At 47.3% G+C, this 20,992-nt stretch overlaps 3 protein-coding genes across 5 annotated transcripts in view; 2 read left to right on the top strand and 1 right to left on the bottom strand.

Annotated features, from left to right (window-relative positions):
• Nucleotides 1–2,211: 2,211 nt before the first annotated feature.
• DPH7 (diphthamide biosynthesis 7) lies at nucleotides 2,212–11,283 on the top strand. Its single transcript, XM_072883480.1, has 9 exons — nucleotides 2,212–2,399; nucleotides 2,905–3,041; nucleotides 3,484–3,571; nucleotides 4,328–4,422; nucleotides 6,099–6,265; nucleotides 6,780–6,852; nucleotides 7,709–7,774; nucleotides 7,975–8,147; nucleotides 9,212–11,283. Exons 1-9 carry the CDS (start codon nucleotides 2,262–2,264, stop codon nucleotides 9,832–9,834), a joined length of 1,560 nt encoding a protein of 519 aa, XP_072739581.1. The 5' UTR covers nucleotides 2,212–2,261; the 3' UTR covers nucleotides 9,835–11,283.
• Nucleotides 11,284–13,240: 1,957 nt separating this feature from the next.
• Nucleotides 13,241–13,919, bottom strand: MRPL41 (mitochondrial ribosomal protein L41). The gene has a single exon (XM_072883481.1). It carries the CDS (start codon nucleotides 13,784–13,786, stop codon nucleotides 13,379–13,381), a length of 408 nt encoding a protein of 135 aa, XP_072739582.1. The 5' UTR covers nucleotides 13,787–13,919; the 3' UTR covers nucleotides 13,241–13,378.
• Nucleotides 13,920–14,046: 127 nt separating this feature from the next.
• The window catches only part of PNPLA7 (patatin like domain 7, lysophospholipase), a 125,659-nt gene continuing 118,713 nt past the window's right edge, over nucleotides 14,047–20,992 (top strand). For 2 of the 3 annotated variants that reach the window (XR_012045731.1, XM_072883479.1), the window contains exons 1-4: nucleotides 15,022–15,056; nucleotides 17,626–17,691; nucleotides 18,115–18,202; nucleotides 18,942–19,024. Coding sequence is in view for 2 of the 3 variants with exons in the window: in XM_072883479.1 (XP_072739580.1) it covers nucleotides 15,024–15,056; nucleotides 17,626–17,691; nucleotides 18,115–18,202; nucleotides 18,942–19,024 (270 nt within the window). In the remaining variant the exon portion in view is untranslated. Of the gene's footprint in view, nucleotides 14,183–15,021; nucleotides 15,057–17,625; nucleotides 17,692–18,114; nucleotides 18,203–18,941; nucleotides 19,025–20,992 lie in introns of those variants that run through there. The other variant, XM_072883478.1, reaches the window with a different exon arrangement.

The following is a 20,992-nucleotide window of genomic DNA, read 5'->3' as shown; positions in this document are numbered from 1 at the left end:
TCTGAAATATAATGTATTGCAGGGCTCAGCATTTACCTTTTGATATTTGAGCCTTTAATACACCCATAGGATTATACTTGCAAGTTTTCATTTTTCATCTGTGGTGGTGATTTAATTTTAAATGAAACTGGTGTAGGTAAAAGGGGCAGCTAAGAGGCCTAAATGCTTGCAGGTGGCGTGGAGACAGTGTAAGACACCAGACTGGGGCCAGGAGCAAATGTTTACCACTCATCAAAACAGAATTGAGAGAGAACAAAAGGAGGTTGGTGTGACAGCAGTGTGTGGGATGCTCATAGAGTAAGAAGAAATCTTTTATAAACTGAACTTGCGTCCAAATGTAGAAGATGGAAAGAATAAGATTTGGCAGGTGAAGTGTGAGAAAAAGCAAACAAACAAAAAAACCTGAACCCCAAAATAATGCAAAAGGAAATGGAATATGAAGAACATTCAAGTCATAAAAATTGTACAAATAATTTTGAAAAAATCAGGAGCAGGGAGACTGCCAGAGTCAGTAGATGTGATGCACAGTAAAGGGAAGGTCTGACCTGAAGATAAAGTCCCAGCAGAAAAAAACCCAAGTGAATTGTTTGCATATGTGCTCACTGTGAAAGAGCTGGGGGAGTTCACACAGGAATACTTCCATATGGAGAGCTCAACAGAGAATCTGTTTAAAACTGAAGTGCTTTTAGGAGAGATTAAAGTTCAGATGAAATGAGCAGTAACAAGTTGCCAGGACCAGACGGTGCTACCTACGGGCTCTAAGGGAGCTCAAGGATGAATAAGCCGAGCTACCAGCTGGGGTGGTAACCTCTCCCTTGGTACCCATGGCAAATGGGACAACAGCTTCTGAAGAGTTTCAGGGCAGATGTGGCAAGCTCCAGCCAGGTGAACATCGCACTTGCACTTAGCAAATTCATAGATGCAGCATCAATGGCTAAATACCGGGGGGGAGTGAACGCAGTTTTTGTACAGGGAAGTTGTGCTTCAAACCCCCATTGGAATTGTTTTAATGGCCTCAACAAGCAGGGGATAAAGGGATTTGGTTGGTATGGCCTGTTTGAGCTTTCAAGATGCACTCGATCATGACTTTGTCAAGGCACTTAAAGAAAAAAAGCTGCTATGGGAGAAGGGGGAATGTCATCACATGGACAAACAACTGTTTAAAAGACAGGAAAGGAAGAGTTAAAGGGAGGGGTTTTTTTGGTGGAGGGAAATCAACAGTTGGATGCCCAATATATTAAAAAATAACTGGGGAAAAGTAATGAAGCAGGAAGGTGACAACATCCACTGATGAGGTTACTCAGTGTAATAATAATATAATAAAAGCTGAGTGAAGAATTGCAGAAGGATCTTATGAGACAGATTGGTAGATGAAATTCAGCGTCAATAAATGTAGTGTTGCTGGTGGGAAAATATCAAAAGACGAGCCCGTAGCTGACCGTTCGCACTTAGCAATGGGACCTTCGGGTTGTGAAACACAGTCCTGCAGAAATTTCTGCTTGGGGAACAGCAGCAATGGCAGCAGCAAACCAGGCTCAAGGAACGGACGGGAGAGCAGAGAGCAGCACCACGGCATAAACTGGCTGTGTGCTGCATCCCGGGTGCGCAGTTCTCGCCCTCCGTCTCGGAAAGGACTGCGAGGAAAGGGGACAGGCTGAGGGCAGGGAACGGATCCCTCCAGGGTCTGAACAGCTTCTGCGAAGGCACAGCTACGTTGACCACATTTCTACTCTGGCAGAGGGATGAGTGACAGTGATATATGAGGCAGGTCTTCAAGAGCGGCAGAGGGAGGATGCCAAGGGAATACTAATGCTGATTTTCTCCCTAACTAGCAGCTGCTGGGTTAAAACTGAGCAGCAGCCCTTCACCTAACACGCGTTTGAGCTGCAGACCCCTTTCCGCAGGACGCGGTGGGTGCTAGAAGACTGCGTTTGGAAAGAGCTTGGGCGAGTTCATGGAAAAAAAGCCTCATCCGAGGGCGGCTAAGGGTGAAGCTCAGCGAGTGCCGGAGCTGCTTGTGCCAACAAGCCCGGCTTGGGCCACATGGCTCCTCTTCCAGGCTGGGCAGCGGCGGGGCCGGGCTCGGCGGCCCGGGCGGGGGCGGCACCGCCCGCGGAGCTGCCGGCGGGCTGAGCCGGGCCCGCCCCGCCCCTGACCGGGAAGCAGACGGGCGGCGGTTCCGGGGCGCGGCGTCCCCGGAGCCGTCCCGGAGCCGTCCCGGAGCCGTCCCGCTGCCCCGCGCAGCATGAGCCCGCCCTGAGATGGCGGCGCCGTGCCGGACGCGGACGCTGCAGGTGGTGGACACGGAGTTCAGCGCGGACGCGGTGGAGTGGTGCCCGGTGGAGGGCTGGCACAGCATCCTGGCCTGCGGCACCTACCATCTCCGACCGCCCCCCGCGGTGAGGCCCCCGGCCGGCGCCGCACCGGGACTCGCTTCCACCCCCCGACCGCCTCAGCCACCGCGGCCGGGCTCGGCGGGTGCTTCCCGCCCTTCGCGGGCCACCTCGGCCGGGCCCGGGGGTCCCCCCGGCCGCCTCAGCTACCTCAGCCGGACGCGCGGTGGTTTCCCGCCCTTCGCGGGCCACCTCAGCCGGGTGCCGGGTGCCTCAGCGGCGCTTCGGGTGCCCCCCCCGGCCGCGCCCGGCCCTGGCCCTGTCAGTCCCCGCGCTGTGGGGCCGTGCCGTGTCCCAGCTGGTTGGCTTGAGGTGGTCGCAGAGTGTGGGACTGAGCGGGCCCCGCGGGTGAGCGTGGCTTGCTCTGAGGGAGCTGTGGCGGCTTAAGGGAGGGACCTGAAAAGTGGGAGCCCTCTGTCCTGCTCCTGCCGGCCGCTCCTGGCAAGATCTCGGGTGGGGAGAGGTCTGGGGGAGGCTAAGCCTACTCTTTTCATTACAATTTTTGATGTAGCCTGACTCCCAAGGAAGCAGTGGGGCCTGTGACCGGACTGGGCGCCTCTACCTGTATCACTACAACGAGGAGCAGCCTTTCATCCCGCTGACCGAAATCCAGAGGATTGACACTGCCGCCATCCTGGACATCAAATGGTAATGCTGGCCCGTCGAGGCTTGGAGCTCACAGCAGCGTGGTCTGCCCCTCTGGGGTCCTGTTTTGGCTGTTGGTATGGCAGCAACAGTAATATTTACTAACGAAACTGTCCCTGGCTTCTTGGAGGGACGTATTCTCCATTTTGCTCCAGTGAGCAAAGGCTGTGCTCATTTCTGTTACGCTCTTCAGCTTCTTTATGAACAGCCAGTCAGTGACTGTGGACCTCTTTTGTTTATATAATAATATATAGTAGATTTCTGCTATATATAATCCTCTCCATGCGGGTTTGTGGGAACTTGAGGAGCCTTAGATTTTCTTAATGAAATTTTTTTGGTCAAGTACCTTCTCCTTGTGCATCCTGGAATTAAAGTTATGACTTTGCTCTCCTCCTTAAATACAAGAAAGATGGACATTCAAGACTTGTTTAACTTCATCTTTTAGGTGTCATGTTCCTGTTGCAGAACATCCCATGGTTGGCATTGCAACCTCCACAGGTGCCGTGGAGTTTTGCCACCTGACTGGAAGCGAGGTAGGTGGCTGTAACACCTGCTGCTGTTGAAGCTGTGTTTAACCCAGATTTAATACATCTCTGGATTTATTAGCAGTGTTCAGAGACATGTAGGAAAGCTGTATGGTTTCCGTGGCTTCCTCAGTACGCTTATCTTTTTAAGCACTTCTTTTGTCTTCTGATGATGTTTCTCATAAATCCCACAAATTTGTGCATGGCACCAGAGAGGCTGGCTGGGCTCTACCCACCTGCAGAGTGTGGGAGATGAGAGGCACGAGGGGAACAGAAGCAAACCCTGGAAACTGGCACTTGAGAATAAGTATGGACTAACTGGTAAACACAGCAGAAGATGCAAAGTTGTTAAAAACAGGGAAGAATTTTGTAGAGGGGTTTCTTTCGGTTGGTGAGAGAAAGGAGCAATCAAGAGAGCCATTCCCACAGAGCAAAGAAAACAGAAGCCAGTCTATAAGGGAATTCAACGGTCACATCATCACTTCTCCTGCACTTCATCACTCACTGAGAAGAAGCAAAGTTTAAGGGCGATTTGGTGGGATATGGGTAGCAGAAGGGTGGGGATCCTGTGTATGCATATGTTTGCCCTTCAGCTAGTACTAAGCAATTGTACGTTGCTATGGGATGTTTCATCTCTTCTTCAATGTGGGACCCTGATATGCTCGTCAGTCTCTGGAAAACAGCTGCCGTAGGAGTAAGCAGTCCAAGTGTTGTTATGTACCTGCTGTCTTCCCAGTCTTAACCCGTTCCTTTTCTTTCCAGTAGAAGAACAGCTGCATGTTGGAGCCATGCTTCAGGGTCGATCTCGGTGCACAGCGTCTGGCCTTGTCTTTAGACTGGTCCACAGGACGAGAGCAATGGTGAGGATGGGAGATAAAGGCTGGTATTGGAGGTCGTCGTGTGTGTGACAGTTTTCAGGCATAAGTTGAGGACTTTGATGAATGAATCTTTAGTGGCTTTTTGTGAAGTGGCTTAAGACTTTCTTGGTCCCAGCTGTCTCCCTGTACCTTCTCTAGAAGTTACTATTTCCAGAGCAAGGGTAATAAAGGAACAAGAACACATACCGTGGCCACTGTAACAGAGACTAAACCAACAACAACTGTGAGGTTGTGCTATGGTGAATGGCGGCAGGTGAGCCAGGGACACGTCTTCTGTTGCCTTTGCTAAAAGGAAAGACCAGAATGGGATGCAGATGGATCCACTGGTTCCAACTCTGCTCTTAGAACAGCTGAAATTTTAGTGTGAAGTTCTGCTTGAGAACTGCTAATAATAGCACATGTAAGAAGTTTAAACATGGGTTAGTGAGAAACGGCAGAGAATTGGTTTGGAAGTGGCTCCTTCCTCTCTTAAATGCTCATATGTTTGATTTCAGAAATGGCATCACTGCATGAAATAACATGAATTAGCTGTACCTTGGAAGAGGTAGGGTGTATGTTTTCTGTAAGTTAAGTCAAAACAGAGAGTGGTGCCTTTGGTGTGAGGCTGGAAACTGAGGGGATCAGGCAGTCATGTGCTTAATGCTGTAGGGCAAATATTTATTAGCTTTTGCTAATTAAAGCACTGTTTTTGGGCATGCTGTTTAATGAATAAGTAGAGTTCCCAGTTCTAGTTTCTTCTTCCTTACATTCCTTCTTCTCCTTGTCTCTGCCCTTCAAGATAAATGACCGTTGCCATGATGAAAAGTCCCTTTAAAGCCTGTCACTGTTGTCACTTGAGAGACAAATAACCCCTTCTAGAAGCCGAATGTGCAGCCTTCACATCTGTGTAGGAAGGGGGTGACTCTCTCTCTTGTGTGGAAATTTGGGAGATTCAGTACGGTTTAGTAACTAGCATATGATGTAGAACTGGAAAGAAGCCCTGAGCCACCAAATCAGTACCTATCGTTGCAGGTAACCAAAGAGAAGGTACCTAGTTCATGTCAGGGAATGTCAGAAAGTCTGTCCGCTGTGAGCTGCAAAGCTTTTGCCAGTGCTCCAAGTCCGTTGTGTCCAGAAACTGCAACTGTATCATGCCACAGGAAGAGAGCAGGAAAGGTCGGGATCAGCCAGTGCTTCAGATGCCTGTGATAGCAGGGAAAGAAAACATTTCTTTGTACTGCAGAAGAGGGAAGAGACTCTGAGAGGTCCTTGTCAGTCTGACTTGGAGGAAAAAAAATCCCTCTTCATAAGGAATTGTTTATTGGTGTAATATCAGGCATGTGCGAAGTCAAGTTATGCAGCTAGGACAAAGAAAGACCCAAGGCTGGTTTTTTTCCCTCACATGAGTGTGAGGGTTTGCTCCCCTGTGAGATCAGGGAATGGGGATCATTGATGTAGATGATTTTAAGATGGGATGGGCTGAAGCTAAAAAGAACTGTATAGATGCATGCATTCCTTCCACTGCACTACCGGTTTCTATCAATGTTTAGTTGAATCAAACATATATAGTATTATGTTCTGTTATCTGTCTATATTTTGGCTGCTATTTTTGACTCTTAACAGCTTCTTAGGACATGAGTTTCAGTAATTTCTAATGTTTTCTCTGTATTCCACTGTAGTGGATGTCCTTTGAGAGTGATCAGCAGTGATTCAGAGGGGAAGCTGAATCTTTTCTCCATAGATGAATCTGCTCCTTCTGTGCATGTCCTGAACCAGTGGGAAGCTCACAAATTTGAGGCCTGGATTGCTGCTTTTAATTACTGGGACACCGATATTGTGTATTCAGGTCTGTAAGGGCTGGGAATCTCATTTGGGGGTGTTGGTGGGGAGCACCTTGTTTAGGGATGTGTGTAGGGCTGGGAGTCTGTGCTAGGGCTGGGTACGCTGCGTGCATCACACCGCTTGTAAGGGCTGGGGCCTCTGCTAGGGGTAAAAGGCTTCTTGATTGTGGGAAGCGGCTGGAGTTAATTAGGAGAAGCGGTGCCTTTTAAACTGTACTTTGGCTGGCTATTGGCAAAAAAGATGTTAATCTCTTGCGGTGTGCAAAAGAGAGCAGAGAGCTTCTAGAGTCCAGTCTTTTTTTCTTCTAAATTTTTTTGCATAGCAAAGTGATGGTGGTGTTAATGCATGTCTCTTCTGTGGTGATGAGTACTGTGAGCCTCAAGCGATGTTTGGTATGTCCGTTAAATGCTATGAGGTCCTAGGGCTGAAAAGCATCAGCTCAGTGTTAACTGCGTTGCCTTGGTGCCCTGCACTGGTCGTTTGGACGGTGTTCAGGGACAATGTTTGTCTTTGGGCAGGAGGGGACGACAGCCTGCTGAAGGGCTGGGACACCAGGTGCAGCCCAGAGACTCCTGTCTTCACCAGCAGGAGGTAAGCAAGCCAAGTCTGCAGCTGGACCCTAAAGCTGTTGTGTGTGAACATATGGTGCTACCGTGTCCCTTCTCAAGCCACTGAATTCAGAGATGTGCAGTCCTGTTTCTGCCTCCCTGGGCAAGTGGAGACCTCTATTAGATTTTTTTCATCAGGACAATTTCAGGTTGAAACTTTCCTCTCTGTGTCCTTCAATATGATAAACTAACAGCTCACTTCCACACATGAAGGTGGTGGTAGCTTCTTTCTAAAAGAAGGATCCTGATTTACACTTTTATTTTGGGAATTTTTGTGTATGTTAAATTTGGTTATCTTATTATGGAACATTTTTTAGAAAATATTTTATTCTCCACTCTTCACTCATTTTAAGTAACCTCTTTTTTCTGGTGGCATAACATATCTTTTAGAATATGGTTAAAGCAATATATACAACTCTCAACACCTAAAATTGGGTGAAATTTCAAAATTAGGTATACAACACGAATTTTATATGTAACCTTAAAATATACTGGGGATTATTGCTATGGAAATATTAATGTTGGGAGTAAAGTCTGGTGGGAATGGAGTTGTGCTGAAATTCTTACGGGCAGTTGATGGTACAACTATTACTAGAAAACATTTGTGCTGAGAGACTATGTGAGTAGAAGTTTTGCCCTGGAAAGGCTGTTGGAATGTGTAGATGGAATTCTGCCTGTGTGTTTCACTGGGCTGAAATTTGAGTTCACCTTGCTCTCCTTTCCTGAGACACCTTGATGTGGAGTTATGTGGACCCAAAATCCTTGAAATTCAAGGAAGAATCCCTTCTCAAGTCATACGTTGCTGTCTCTTCCCTCTGCTGTACGTTACTCTTTTGCAGACACTCAATGGGTGTGTGCAGCATTCAGTGCAGTCCCCACCGGGAGAATCTTCTGGCTACTGGCAGGTAAATCCCTTCTAGCTGCTCTTCACTAGTGTGACCAGCCTCCTCTGTTATTTTGAATGCGCTACTGCTGCTCAAGGTGTGGTCTCTCCAGACATTCAGTGTGATGAAAAGCATGCGATCTTTCCTAATTTTCTCCTGTACTTGTTGCACTGAATCAGCTTTGCTGCTTGTTTGCATATTTATTTGTGATACGTCTCCAGCTATGATGAGCACGTGCTGTTGTGGGACACCAGGAACATGAAGCAGCCGCTGGCAGACACCCATGTTGAAGGTGGAGTTTGGAGGTTGAAGTGGCACCCAACCTGTGATTTTGTGCTGTTAGCAGCCTGCATGCAGAGTGGATTCAAAATCCTTGACTGCCGTGGAAGCATGGGTGAGTGTTTAGTGAAACAGCACTGCTCTTGTGCTGCTCTGCTGCTCTCCTTTCCTATTCCAGGTTAATGGGGGGACTCCAGCTCTGAGCTTGCTGGAAAGATCTAGATGTTGTTAATAGCCACAGACTTTTATTCCAACTTGAGGTAACTCTTCCAGCTTTCCCAGACGTATCCTCACTGTTGGCCTGATCGGCTGCGTAAAGGCACTGTCATTATTCATGTGTAAATCTCTCATAACTTCTTTTCATGGGAAGAAAGCCTGTTTGTCTTGGTGTAAAGGCATTACCTGTTGACGTGACCATTCTGGCTTGTATTCATCTTGATGGTTCAAAGAGGTTCTCCTGAATGTAAGGTGATGCTTTACTGTCAGCAGAAGTTACTGACCTGCTGGTGAATTGGTTATTGCCTCAGAAGGGAAGTGCTGTGCAGTCTGGTTAATCTAGAATAACATGAATAAGCTCTCCATGTGAATCAGACGGTATTTACATGATTAAAAGCTGTTTGCGTTTACATTACAAATACAATCTTGCATAAAATGGTTGCCTTCCTAGGTTTCTCCAGGCCTTGGGCAGATGCACAGCTTGTGAAATGAGGATAACATTTCCACTGTATGGGGAAGGGAGGAACTTGATGTCCATTTAATATCAGAGTCAAATGCTGAAAGCTCATGGGAAGAACACATCTGCAATTTATTAATAACCAGAACCTGGTCTGGCAATCTTACCAGTTGTACTTATGGCTCAGTGGCGATCGCTGTGTGATGTGTCTTGTCTTCCTTGAGCCTTTTTAGGTATTTTGAATAATGATGCACGTTAATTCTTCTCCTGTCTGGTTACTGAATCAGGGAAAATCAAGGCTAATGAGAGGTGGACGAAAAATTGTCAAGAGAGCTAGAACCTCCTTTCTCCTGGAATGCTTAATTCCCTTGTGAATAAGGCAATAACCAGAGAACTCTTCCTGTAGGACACAGCCAGTGCTCGAATGGCATGTGAGCAGTCTGCAACAAACCATTTCACAACTTGATTCCTGCTCATTTTGTATTCTTATTTTATTTTTTTTTAAGCGGAAAACATGGAGGAATGTATCATCCTGTCATCCTATGTCTTGCACAACTCCTTGGCCTACGGGGCTGACTGGTCACGGCTCTGTCCGAGGGATTCCTTGAGTGCAACGCAGGACTCCGCTGCTGCGTGCCAGTCTTCGGAGGAGCTTGTTGGAAGATCAGAGGAAGGAGACGAGAGACTGAATTTGCAGGTCCAAAACCTGAAGATAATTTATGAGTCTCCTACAGCTACTTTTGATGTAATACTGGATGAGGAGAGTGAAGGCCCTGCCTTGCCGCTCAAAGCAGAAGGGGGTCCTAAGCTGCCTGGGGATCCTGACCGGGTTAGGGGCTCTGATTTAAAGGGGAGTTTAGATTTGGCTGGGGGCCCTGACCGAGGGGGAGATCCCGAGTCAGCCAGCGGTTCTGACTTGGGAGCTAAGAGACCCAACGGAATGGGCCTGGACAGAAGCGGTGATTCAACCAGGTCTCTAGACAGCCCAAAAGAAATGAGCATTGTAGCAACTTGTTCTTTCTATGACAATATCCTCCATGTCTGGAAGTGGGAGATGAGCCTGGTGACCCCTTTGGAGACGCCAAGTACTAGATCTCCATCTGAAAGAACAGGTGAAAGTTTGCATTGACCAGTCCCAAGGGAGAGGGGTAGGAAAACTCCTGTATTGAGTGCGACATCTGAGTTTATGCCCTGTCTACTTTCTGTTGGGCTTTTCCAGTTTTATTGTTGAGCTTGTGAGGCTTTTAAGGCCGATACTGATGGAATTACTGGTGTTTTATTTTCAGCACCGAGGAAAGCCTTTGCTTTGAGGCATGTGGTCAAGCACAGACAAGTCTGTTTAGTTTTCCCTTAATGTACTAGTTCAAAGTAGGACAGCCTTCCTTTCAAAGGCTGCTTGTTTGTACCTTAGATTTGAATCCCTTTAAGCCTCGTTTGCATTTGTACGATTGATCTGTTAAGCCCGTTCTCCTCCTTCCATCACAAACCAAACTTGTCTGTGCTGCTACGTGTAGACAAACACACGGTGTGTGGTCAGAGGTGTCCCCAAATATCTCAGAAAAGGCCATGAGTAGAGGCTTAGCTGTGCGTGTAGCTGCTGTGTGATCTGTAAACTAGTAAGTACTTTGAGAAGATGCTCAGAGACAGTCCAGATACTGACAGTGCAGCGTGCTGATAGTGATCATGAGGAGAGAGAAATTCTTTTTTAGAAGGAAATCCAGACTGACCGCTATGACAGATGGCGGTTCAGCGACAGGAAGCTCTGTTCTGAGCAGGGCCGTTCTTGGAAGGATTCTGGTCTATCTGCACAGCCTAATTTTACATCAGACTCATCACCGGATTGCAATCTCACTTTATCTCTCTCCAAGCTAAGCACAACCTGGTTTAGCATAAATTGTATAGCGAGCCCCACTGTGTTTTAGGGCCACGCTTAACCACCCCCATAGCCGCTTGGCATCAAACGCACGTTTTCTGCTCTCCACAGCAAGACATAACATTGAGGTCCAAAGTCAAGATCTTTCAGTTTTTTAAAGGTGAACAGCTTTAAGATCAAAACGTCCAAAAAGTAGTTTCCTGACATCTTTTAAGTTCAAAATAAGCAAGCACAGAAACCAAAATCTTACCAACATTGCCCTAACTACCTCCAGGAATCGCTGCAGAATTTCTCATGGTTGCTCCATTAGCTTTCATTTTTCACTGTGAAATATCAGCAAAACCCTGTTTCTGGAACACTTTCTCTATTATCGTCCTAGAAACAAACAAAAAGCTTAAACTAGATAACTTCCAGCTTGTGTGGTTTCTCTTTGAGGGTCCTAAAGAATTAGTTGCCTGGAGGGAAAGAAACACCAGCAACAGGTATCTATCTGTCTGTAACAGTGCCGCAGACAAGGTACAGCAGATCAGAATTTTACTGCTTTGAAACTCCTTTTTCAAGGGTGAATGTGTATTTTAGAAAACATTCTTGAGCACCGTTACATGAAGATTCATATTAGTATTGTGAACAAGAGCTTTTGTTAAAAAAAAAAAAATCCACCCTATTTTTGGATGTTTCTAAAATAAAATCAATATAAGTGATTTATCTTCCTTGGTCGTTCTGTTTTTGTAAAGTCTGTCACAGACCTTCCGCCTTGTCCCGTGACGGCTTAGTCTCTCTGAGGCCGTTTGGTGGTGGTGTTGAAAGCTCTTTGGAAGTCAGAGTAGACAATCCAGTCCTCACACCTCAGTGGGAACACTGACGGAGCACCCTGTCACGACATGGCTTTTGACTAGGACTGCATCTTAAAAGGTTGTAATGCTTTTTTATTGCCATGTGGGATCAAGAGGAAACAGTCTGAGGTTAGCGAAGCTGGAGCAGCATCGTAGAATTCGACCAGACTGGGGCACTTGATTTATGCATTGTGTTAGTCCTGGCTTTGCCTGGAGAAATGGGGAGTCTCCGATTATAATCTGCCTTCGTGTAGGGAAGGTAAGGCAAGCGACTTGCTCAAGACCGAGGTGGTATCAGCATCAAAGGGTACAGGATCCCCCGCTCCCCAGTCTTGCGTTCGCCTGTCCTCCACCCCCCTCCAACCAACTGCGAACAGTTGTCCTGTCCGGGAAGCGTGAGGTGGAGCTGAAGAAAGTGACATCTCTGAAAGGAAGGGGCGAAGCTCTGCCAACAGCAACAGCACCCCGAGCTGAAGGCAGAAAGCAACTGCGTGCGTATAACTATTATTCTGATGAGCTGAAAAACAAGTGAAAAATGCAGGTCGGGCTTAATTAATTGGAAAAACTGCGCCTTTCTTCACCCCACTGTGGATGCCATTCTTGCACCCTCCGTGCCCAAGCATGCCAGCCATGGCATTTGCAGTTATTCGGGGCTGCAGCACTAAGAAGCAGAAGCCAGCGTGGCATCCCCTCCCCGCCCTCACAGCCCCATCCAGCCCTGACAGTACGTGGTTTTTAACAACAGCTTAAGGACACATCTGTCACTCGTCATCACAGACTGGTTGCTCACCAGAACACAGGAAACATGCTTCCTTTCTCCAGAAGTGAACATTTTAATTGTGATTTAATTCTCTAATGCTTAAGCTTTGCAGTACTTCATATCTGGCAAACCTCATGGAAAAAAAACCAAACCCCGAGTACCCCTTGGGAGGGCTACAGTCCCCAGACAGAACTGTCACACAGAAGAACCATTTTCTCAAAGACTCCAGCACTTGGGTGTCAGAGAAAACGTGTTATTTCCAAAGACATTTAGAATTTAGCAGTTTCTACTTCAAACAGTTGCACACAACTGTCTCTGTAAGTGTTACCTGTAGCCATTTAATTTGATGAACAGCAAGACACTGCCCTTGTAGGAACTATGTTCAAAAATAACAATTCTTGAGATACATTTCAAATTTAAACAGTTATCTTGCAACTTCAAGCAGCTGCACTGCTAAGGAACAGACATTAAATGTACCTATTCACTGTATTGTAATTTAAAAGAAAGAGTAGTTTTAAGGCTTGGGCAAGTCTGGAAAAAACATGACATTTGGTATAAGCTGCGGTTCTCTCCTCAGAGAGAGAGTTTAGGGCACAGACTTGGTTTTGCCTGTTGGAGGTCTCGCTCGTGGTTTAGTGGTACACTTCATCGGGGCTGGGGTAAATCCGTCGGAGCATTCCCTCTTGGGCTGCAACTGCCGCTCGGCACGAGTGGCGGCAGCGCGCTCTGACTGGGGTGCACTGTTCGGCTTGCAGTGGCCTGCTCTCTGCAGCCGGGGAACTCCCGACTCCCAGGGAGATAAGACCTGTCCTCCCTTGTTCCCAGGAGACAGGAATTCCTTCTCAGAAGGAAGGAATGATGTTTCAGCAGCCTGGAGAGAAACTGCCTCCTGCTAATTATCAGCGCCTGGTCAATCAGCTCTTCTCTGAGAGCAGGACACCCGCACGCGTACACGACACAACTACACGCACAGCGCGAGACTCAAGTAACGCTTTCCTTAGTCAGGGGCGGGAAATCAACCACCAATTTCCCCACAGCAATTTAAGTCAGACATTGCAGAAAGACAAAGTGGAAGGATTTGCTTTTAATAACCGGTGACAGAAACTGTCCCGTATTTGCTGGTGCAGGTCACGCCTCACACAACGGCGATGCTCTTCCCAGCGCGCCGGAGGGGCCGCAGCAGCCCCGGGAGCCCCGCTGCTTGCTCCTACCGCACATAGTTCTTGGGGAAGAGCTGGAAGAGCTTGCCCTCCTGCGTTGGCTCGAAGCCGTACTTCTCCAGGTTGCTGGGGTCAAAAGTGCCTGCCTTCACGTCCTTCTCGATGTGGGGAGCCACCACCTCGGTGAAGAGCAGCTTGGCCGTCATGGGCGGCTCGGAGCCCTCGGGGGCGCGGTACGAGACGTAGGGCTTGAGCTTGAAGCCCTCCAGGTCGGGGACGACGAACTGGGGCACCATCTCCTTGATGAGGATGAACTTCTTGTTGGAGGTGAGCACGCCCAGCTTCTTGGCCCCTCGGCCCTTATTGTAGCTCCGCGGGCCGCGCTTGCTGGTGAACGGGGACATGCGGTCGGCGCCCCGCACCAGCCCGCGGGCCAGCTCAGTCAGCAGCCCCATGCCGGCCGCTGCGGACACCGAAGGCTCAGCGGGGCCGGGGCCGCGTCCCCCTCACGCACCAGCAGCGACCCCGCGGAGCTGCCCGCACCTCAGCGCGCTCCCGCCTCCGCACACGCCAACACCGCCCGCTCCCATTGGCCGAGACGCGCCAGCCAATCCGCAGCGCCTATCGTAACCTGCGGAGGACGCGGGCCATTCGGTGCGGGGGTGGGGGCTTCCCCGCCAATCAGCAGCGAGGAGCCCGCGGTGTGGGCGGGGCCTGCCGCTCCCCGTCGGCGGACGGCGGCGGCGGGTGGGGTCTTCCCTCCGCGACCTTCGCCCCGGGCCCGCGGGGGTGACCTTTGACCCCGGCCTGGGCGGCCCCGAGCGCGGCGGCGGCGGCAGCGGCAGCGGCAGGTGAGGGGGCCCGACCCGGCCCGGCCGCTCCCGCCGCGGAGTGCCCGGGGCTCGGTGAGGAGGGCGGCGGGGGGCCGGGCCTTGCAGGCTTGTGCGGCTGCACGAGAGGTGCCGGCGCCCTGCGGCCCGGGCGGGAGGTTGTTTCCTGACGACCGTGTTCCGTGAGTTGTTGTAAGGAGAGGAGGGAAGCGGAGCCGGGCAGGGGCTGAGGGCTCGGCCCGCTGGGATGGCCGCAAAGGCGGGGTGACCCGGCGCTGGCCGGGCCTGGCCTGGCCCGCTGACCGGGCTGCGGCTCGCTCCTGTGAGGCTCTCCCCCGGAAAGCGAGCGCCGGTCAGCGGTCCCGTGTCAGTACGCGAGGCCGAGTCGAAAACCGGTGTTTCCATTTTCCTTACAGAAAATGCGACCCCGAGATCGTTGTGTTTGTGCCCCGGGGGCGCGGGCACCTGCTGGGGGCTGCCCGGCTTCTCTGGGCGTTCGCGGCGTTCCCGTGTGGGGGGTTCGGCTGAGAGCGAGCAGCGGTCCCGCCGCCTGCCGGGGCGGGTGCGTGAGGCGGTGCCGGCGTGCCGCTTCCCGGGGGCCGTCAGTAGCTGCCGTCACCGGCGGCTCTGCTCTGCCTTGAAGACTCCCTGGGTTTTGTTGCTCAAAAAGAGATGATGAAGTAAAACCAAAAAATGTTGTTCTCCTTGAATTGTCTTGTTCTGCCAAACCTGAAGAGTGGTTCCGGTACGCTGCGCGTTGCAGAGGCAAACAGAGTTTGGATTAGAGAGTGCAGTCGTCTCTTAACTCAGTCTTCTCTTTTTTTTTGTTTTGTTTTGTTCTGGTCCTCCTGCACCTCCAGACATGGATGAAGAAGGCAACAGCACCAGCCTTGAGGTACAGTATGCTTTGCTGTTATTTTTGGATGTATTTATTCACTCTTAGTATTTCCGGAAGCTGAAGGCTACTGTACCCGATTTGATCACATTGGGTAGTGTCTTTAGATGCAGTGCTTTTACTTTGAAAGAACCTTTCCTGATAAGAGTTTTATCCTTCCAAAAATCTCAAGATTGGTCCCATTTTTTAATGTGTGTATATTTTCATTATTATTTATCATTCATTATTCATTTTTTTTAAATTTTATTTTTTTTACAGCCAACCATTCGCACTCTGTTTCATGTTCTAAGTTGTTAGCAGAATGATACGATTTAAGTACCTTTTGCTTCACCAGTACATTTTTAGCCTTAAAGATGGAAGAAGTGCAGAATTCGCTGACAGCTAGCTCTTCTTGCATTTGTTCTTAATCATAAATACGGAACTCATAGTCCCACAAGGCACGCGGTGCCTTTCATAGTAATGAAAGGGAAGGCCCTTGGTAGGAAATAGTTCTTCTCAGGACTAAAAAATACATGTAACCTACTCATACGCAGTTAAAAAGTGTTTTGTGAAGATCCAGTATCTGCAGTCAAAACATAGGCATGTGGACCCATGAGCTACAAGGAACTCTGACGTTTTGGTCAGTCTTAATTTTGAGGCCTTGCTTTTGGCGCTGGTAAGCGTTTTCCACCCCTCCCTTAATGGGGTACGTCTCACTGTTTGCCTTTGATTGCAACGTGAAGCTGTTAAACTCGCAGCAGAGCTGCTTGTTCTGTGCTTGGTACTCTGGATGAGCGCGAGCATTATTTACATAGCTGTATCTTTTTGTTAATTACTGTTAATTCTCATTTGCTTAATGAAACTTCAGCATCATTGGAAAAAGCAGGCAAATGCTAGCTATGCTAATACATACTCTTAGCTATCATTGCTCCATTTTCTGATTAAGTGAGGGTCTTTTCAGGGTTGCTCCACATGTGTTTTGTCTCCAAGAATTGCTTGAGGGTGTGTAAGGCACATGTGAAGTCCTTGACTTTCGGTGCTGGCTGTAGCCCTCCTAAGAGAGGTCCTGCAGGCTTGGGCTGACGGGAGGGCCCTGTAGAACTGGTGACTTCACCGTGACCTCGTACCTGCCTCAGATGCCGTCATGTAACAACAACCGCTTACATGGCTCGAGCGTCTGTAAGGTTGCAACCTGTCGGCTTGCTTTCTCTGCTTTTCTGGAAGGATTGCCAGTGCTTGAAAAGATACCCTGCGGAGTAGGTGGGGGGAACATCAAGTTTTCAGTGGTGTTTGTGAGAAACCTTGCAAGAACCTCTCAGTTTTTCTTGGAGGTCTGAATTTCTTTTTTCCCTCGTTGTTTTTCTGTATTGAGGCATGAGGGCTCAGTGTGTGCACGTGTGTTTTAATTCTTTTGCTCCTGAATTTGTTTCTTCTCCTCACGTAGCAGCAATGTGACTGTGAGTTGTCAACTACTATTGTTGATGTTGTTTGAGATCGTACAGGCCTGGATAGCAGAAGAACTGTGCGTGTCCCTGACACTGTCAAGGGGAAATAAATTAAGTGACCACAACAGACTTATACCAAGAGCTCACTGTATTTTCCCAGACTGTGTTGTATTTGTTGCTAACAAACTTTCAACTTTTTTTTTTTCAAATTCTTGTGACTTTCCACTACAATCCCGCTAATAATAGTCTGATAATAATAGTGATAGAGTTAGTTTGACTAATGTTGGGAAGATGAATTGTCAATACGCTGTGTTAAAGCAACTGAAGAAGACAAACTTAAGGCAGCGATCTGTTTGAGGTGACTGGTCAGGCAGGAGTTTTATGTGCGCTGTAGAACTGGAACGAAGTTCATGAGAGAGACTAGTTTGGCGACTCTTGGCATGCACTTCATTTTTCTCTTGGTGGCAAAGCTAATTTAAGAGGTCATCCAGACCTGGAACTGAGGGCAAAAACTGGGACCAGAACTGCGTGTAGTACTTAAGATTCAAGTACATGTGAGGTTCAAGATTTACAGGGGGACAGATCTGTCCTCGTACTCGGTTTGTTTCCTACTTGTTCCTAGTATTTAGTTTGCTTTCTTCTCCCTGTTCTGGTAAGTTTTGAGCTGGCATTTATGACACTATTGTAACGGCCAGATTTTTTTCCTGAATAACAGTAGTCGGCACAGGTCCCAGGACTGTATACCTGAGGTTGGAGCTCTTTCCCATGTGCATAGTTTTCTTTTTATGGTGAATTTATCTGCTGGTTTATGACTTACTTTCTCAGTCTCATAAAGTCCTTTATGTTCAACTCTTGTCCTTGTAGCTCTGAATAATGTAGAATAATGAAAAAAAAGTTATCACCTCACTGTTTGACCCTGGTTTAAGACTATTTAGGAATGTGTTGAACTGCTGCCAATGTAGAACTCCACTAATGACCCCTCTCTGCTGAATGTCTTGTGTTTGCGAAGTGGGCTGTAGTTGAAAGAAAGATGTTGGAAAATACAATCAAGTTGCACTGTATGTGCCAGACCAGGCACTGAGATGTTTTTATGGAGGCCTTTTGCCAGTGGTGGGAAACTAATTTCACCTTCCTTTTGGTGCTAGGCTGTGTTACCAGCAGGCGGAACACGAATTATTCAGTTTGTAGAAGACAGAATACAGACTACTATGGTAATGTATAGCTTTAATCATCTGGATGAAAGATTGTGTGTGTGTAAATAGTGTGTAGCTTCTTGGAAGTTCTAGGAACTGTACTAAGTCACAGTCAAAGTCTAAGTGTTTCTTCGTTGTTGCTGTGCATGAGCCAGGAATTAATTCCTGTTATTTCATCCCACATACATTGAGTTGATCAGCTCACAGGTCTTTGGGGGGAAAAATGCCAAATATTTTGCATGTGAGCTTATGAGTGAGACACTGATGTAGTTTAAACTTCCTGCGTGTGTGATGTTTTAATTAAAAATTAAGTATTTATGAATGTGCTTGACTTTTAGACATCTTACTGAGCTAAGTGTTCTTCAGCCCTCCAAAAGTACTTAATAATTTTCAACTTTAGAACTTACTAACTTCTTCCCCCCCCCTAAATTCCTCTCACAGCTGACCGGAATTGCAATTGGAGCTGCAGTCGCATTACTACTTATAGCAATTGTTGTGTTTGTCGTTTACAGAAGAGTGAAACAATCTAGTAAGTACTCAGCAACTATGTCTGTTTTAAAAACAGTTTTCTCACTATCTTCAGTATTTCTGTAATAATATGTGTTAGATTCTGTGCCAATTTGTAATAATTGCTTGCTGTGATGGTAGTGGTTCTTGCAGGAAAACAGCTTTAAAAGGATGAAGAACTCGAGTTAATTTAATAAGTTAACTCGAGTTATTAAATAAGTTAATAAGTTAACTCGAGTTATTAATTTAATAAGTTAACTCGAGTTATTAATAAGTTAATAAGTTAACTCGAGTTCACTTACTCAGGCCTGAACATAGGATTCATAACTGTCACATGCAGGACACTCGAGGTTTTTATTTCTCTAGTGTATGATAGCCTTGGGATCGGTTGGCATGCACATAACTTCAAGCCTGCTGTGATTTCACTGTTATAGCAATGAGAAACAGGTGAATTAGAGGTTTCCTTTGTGAGATTGAAGTTACCTGATCCTTGTATCTGTTTAGAGAGCCTTTTAATCTCCTCCAGTGATTAGGTAGAGCCTCAAGCCAGCTCTTCCCTGGTCTGGTTTGGCTAACTAGAGTTGGATAATGAGGTATCTTGTGTTGGTTTAAATTCCAAGTGCTGGCTACAAGAGCTTGCTGCTTAGTAGAGAGGAGCCACAGCTGTTATGGAGGTAGCAAAATTGATGGCCTGTGCTCAGTTTTGTTTCCCTTAGCATAGAGCTGCAGACGATTTCTGATGTGATGCTTCTCTGTTTCAGAACAACTTCAGCCACATGTGCCTCAGTACAGATTTCGCAAGCGAGACAAAGTGATGTTCTACGGGCGGAAGATCATGAGAAAGGTAAGCGCATCTGGCATGGTGGGAGGGAAGTAAAGATTAAAATCCAGTTCGGCAGGTGGTGTAAGCTTTGAAATACTTCACTTGCTTAGCCTGGCCCAGGGCCTTCAACCTATAAAATTTCACTGGAATTTTGGGGATGTTTCAGAATTCCTGGAATTCTGCCTGAATTGCTGATGGAACAGTAATAGCTTCTCTTTCTGGCCAGACCTTACCTCCTTCAAGAATATTTGCAGACACTGAGGGTAGTGATAACTCGATGAATATCTAACTCCGCTATGGAGATTGATTGTTTAAATATCTTTCTTAGTATTTAGGATTATATTCAAGATATTCAGTGCCCGTATTCAGGATTGTCCCTTTCAGATGTTACTTCCAGTACTGCCATTACATTCAAAGCTGACACCTTCTTTCCCACGTGATACTCAGATTTACCTTTCTGCAGTCTACCTGTGAAGAGCACTAAGCGCTTCAGCATATGAGCCCTTGTTTTCTTGTACTGAATTGCAAGGAGGACTTACCAAACTGTCTCATTAAAGACTGTTCAAGAGGGGTTTATCCCAAGATTGACTTCTTTGCCTTGGATTGCCACTAGGAACACCACGTGTGCCCTCAGGGTCCTGTCCTGATGTTGTTCCTGTCCTGTTATTCTGAAAGGTCTCCTCAAGAATTTTCCATCAGTCAGGAATCTGTTTCTGCATCAGTTGGTTAAATCCTTCAAGGCTGTGGCTGCCTCTTTGGTATTTACGTCCTTTTTGTTTGTTTGTTTGTTTTTTACTTTTATCTTTGCAAGTGTCTCTTCTTGGAAAATTGCAACAAGAAGGCTTGAGGAAATCTGAAGACAGACATTTCCTTTAATGGATTAGCTTAATCTTAGTAGGCATGCAGGGTGTTCACCACCGATTGCCTGGATTTCGTCTAACTGAGGAGATTAATTTTCCTGTCTTTCTCCTCAAAATACATGTTTCCCTTGAAGCTACTTAGCATATGAGGAATGTGAGATTAATTTGTTTCTTATTGGCGTTAACACCATGGTCAAAAGAACTCATCTTTTCAGAGGTGTCGTGAGTGGCTATGTCAGTGCAGAGATTTTGCATTTGGTTTTGTTACAAGCTTGTGCAATAGGTCCTGGAGGTCAAGGTGACTTTCCTACTCAACACTTCCCATACCAAAATCTATGTAGCAGCTTCTTTCAACTCCATGCGCAGTTTTAGTATATATGATACTGTTGATAAAGCCTGACTCTGGAAAGCTGCCGCACCAGAGTCCTCAGGTGGGGACTCTGACCCCTTTTCAGCGTAGCAAATGGTTATTGCTCGCTTGTTTCTGTAGGTGCAAAATGGTGAAGGAAAAGGCTATTTAATTCTGACTGCGATAAGTGCTCCCTGCCCACTGTCCTGGAGAGTCAGAACCAGGGTGCAGGTCCGGTGGACTCTCCAGCCCAGGGGAGCTGTGAGGCAGGACTGGGACTGGCCCCTTTTGGGACCATGGGCAGACCATATCCCTGTGGGATAACCTGCTCCAGTCCAGGTGTGCACTCACATTGCTAGGGCACTTAAAAACAACGTCTGTGGAGAAAATAAGGTACAGGTAAGTAGCCTTGCTTTGTTAGTCACTGCTTGTTGAGGAACACTTCCTCTTGTGAACTGCAGCCTTTTCTGCCTCACACACTGCTAAACTTCGTTGAGGTGAATTCAAATACTTGGACTTAATAATTAGACACTGTGCTGCTTTTAATATTCAGTTCTGGGGCTGTGGTTCATTGCGGAGGGAGATTACTCCCTGAACCTTGCTTTTGCATTGCAGATCAGGCTTCACATAGAACTTGGTCAAAAAAGCCCCCAATGAAAAGAAATTGTGTGTGTTGCCAGCAACTTCTTAACTTTAATATTGTTTAACGCAGTTGTTCGTATGTAACGCACGTAAGTAAAGAATGCTTAGAACTCCGTGTGGTAGAATCATTTCAGGTAG

Source organism: Ciconia boyciana, chromosome 18, assembly GCF_034638445.1.
Source record: "Ciconia boyciana chromosome 18, ASM3463844v1, whole genome shotgun sequence".
Classification (NCBI taxonomy): domain Eukaryota; kingdom Metazoa; phylum Chordata; class Aves; order Ciconiiformes; family Ciconiidae; genus Ciconia; species Ciconia boyciana.
This window is presented reverse-complemented; position numbering and strand designations above follow the sequence as displayed.

Excerpts from the sequence above, each read along its gene's own strand:
- MRPL41 (XM_072883481.1), bottom strand. The coding sequence starts at position 13,786 with ATGGGGCTGCTGACTGAGCTGGCCCGCGGGCTGGTGCGGGGCGCCGAC.
- DPH7 (XM_072883480.1), top strand. The coding sequence starts at position 2,262 with ATGGCGGCGCCGTGCCGGACGCGGACGCTGCAGGTGGTGGACACGGAG. Across the intron at positions 4,423-6,098 it reads TCCACAGGACGAGAGCAATG|TGGATGTCCTTTGAGAGTGA; the intron begins GTGAGGATGGGA and ends ATTCCACTGTAG. Across the intron at positions 6,266-6,779 it reads CACCGATATTGTGTATTCAG|GAGGGGACGACAGCCTGCTG; the intron begins GTCTGTAAGGGC and ends GTCTTTGGGCAG.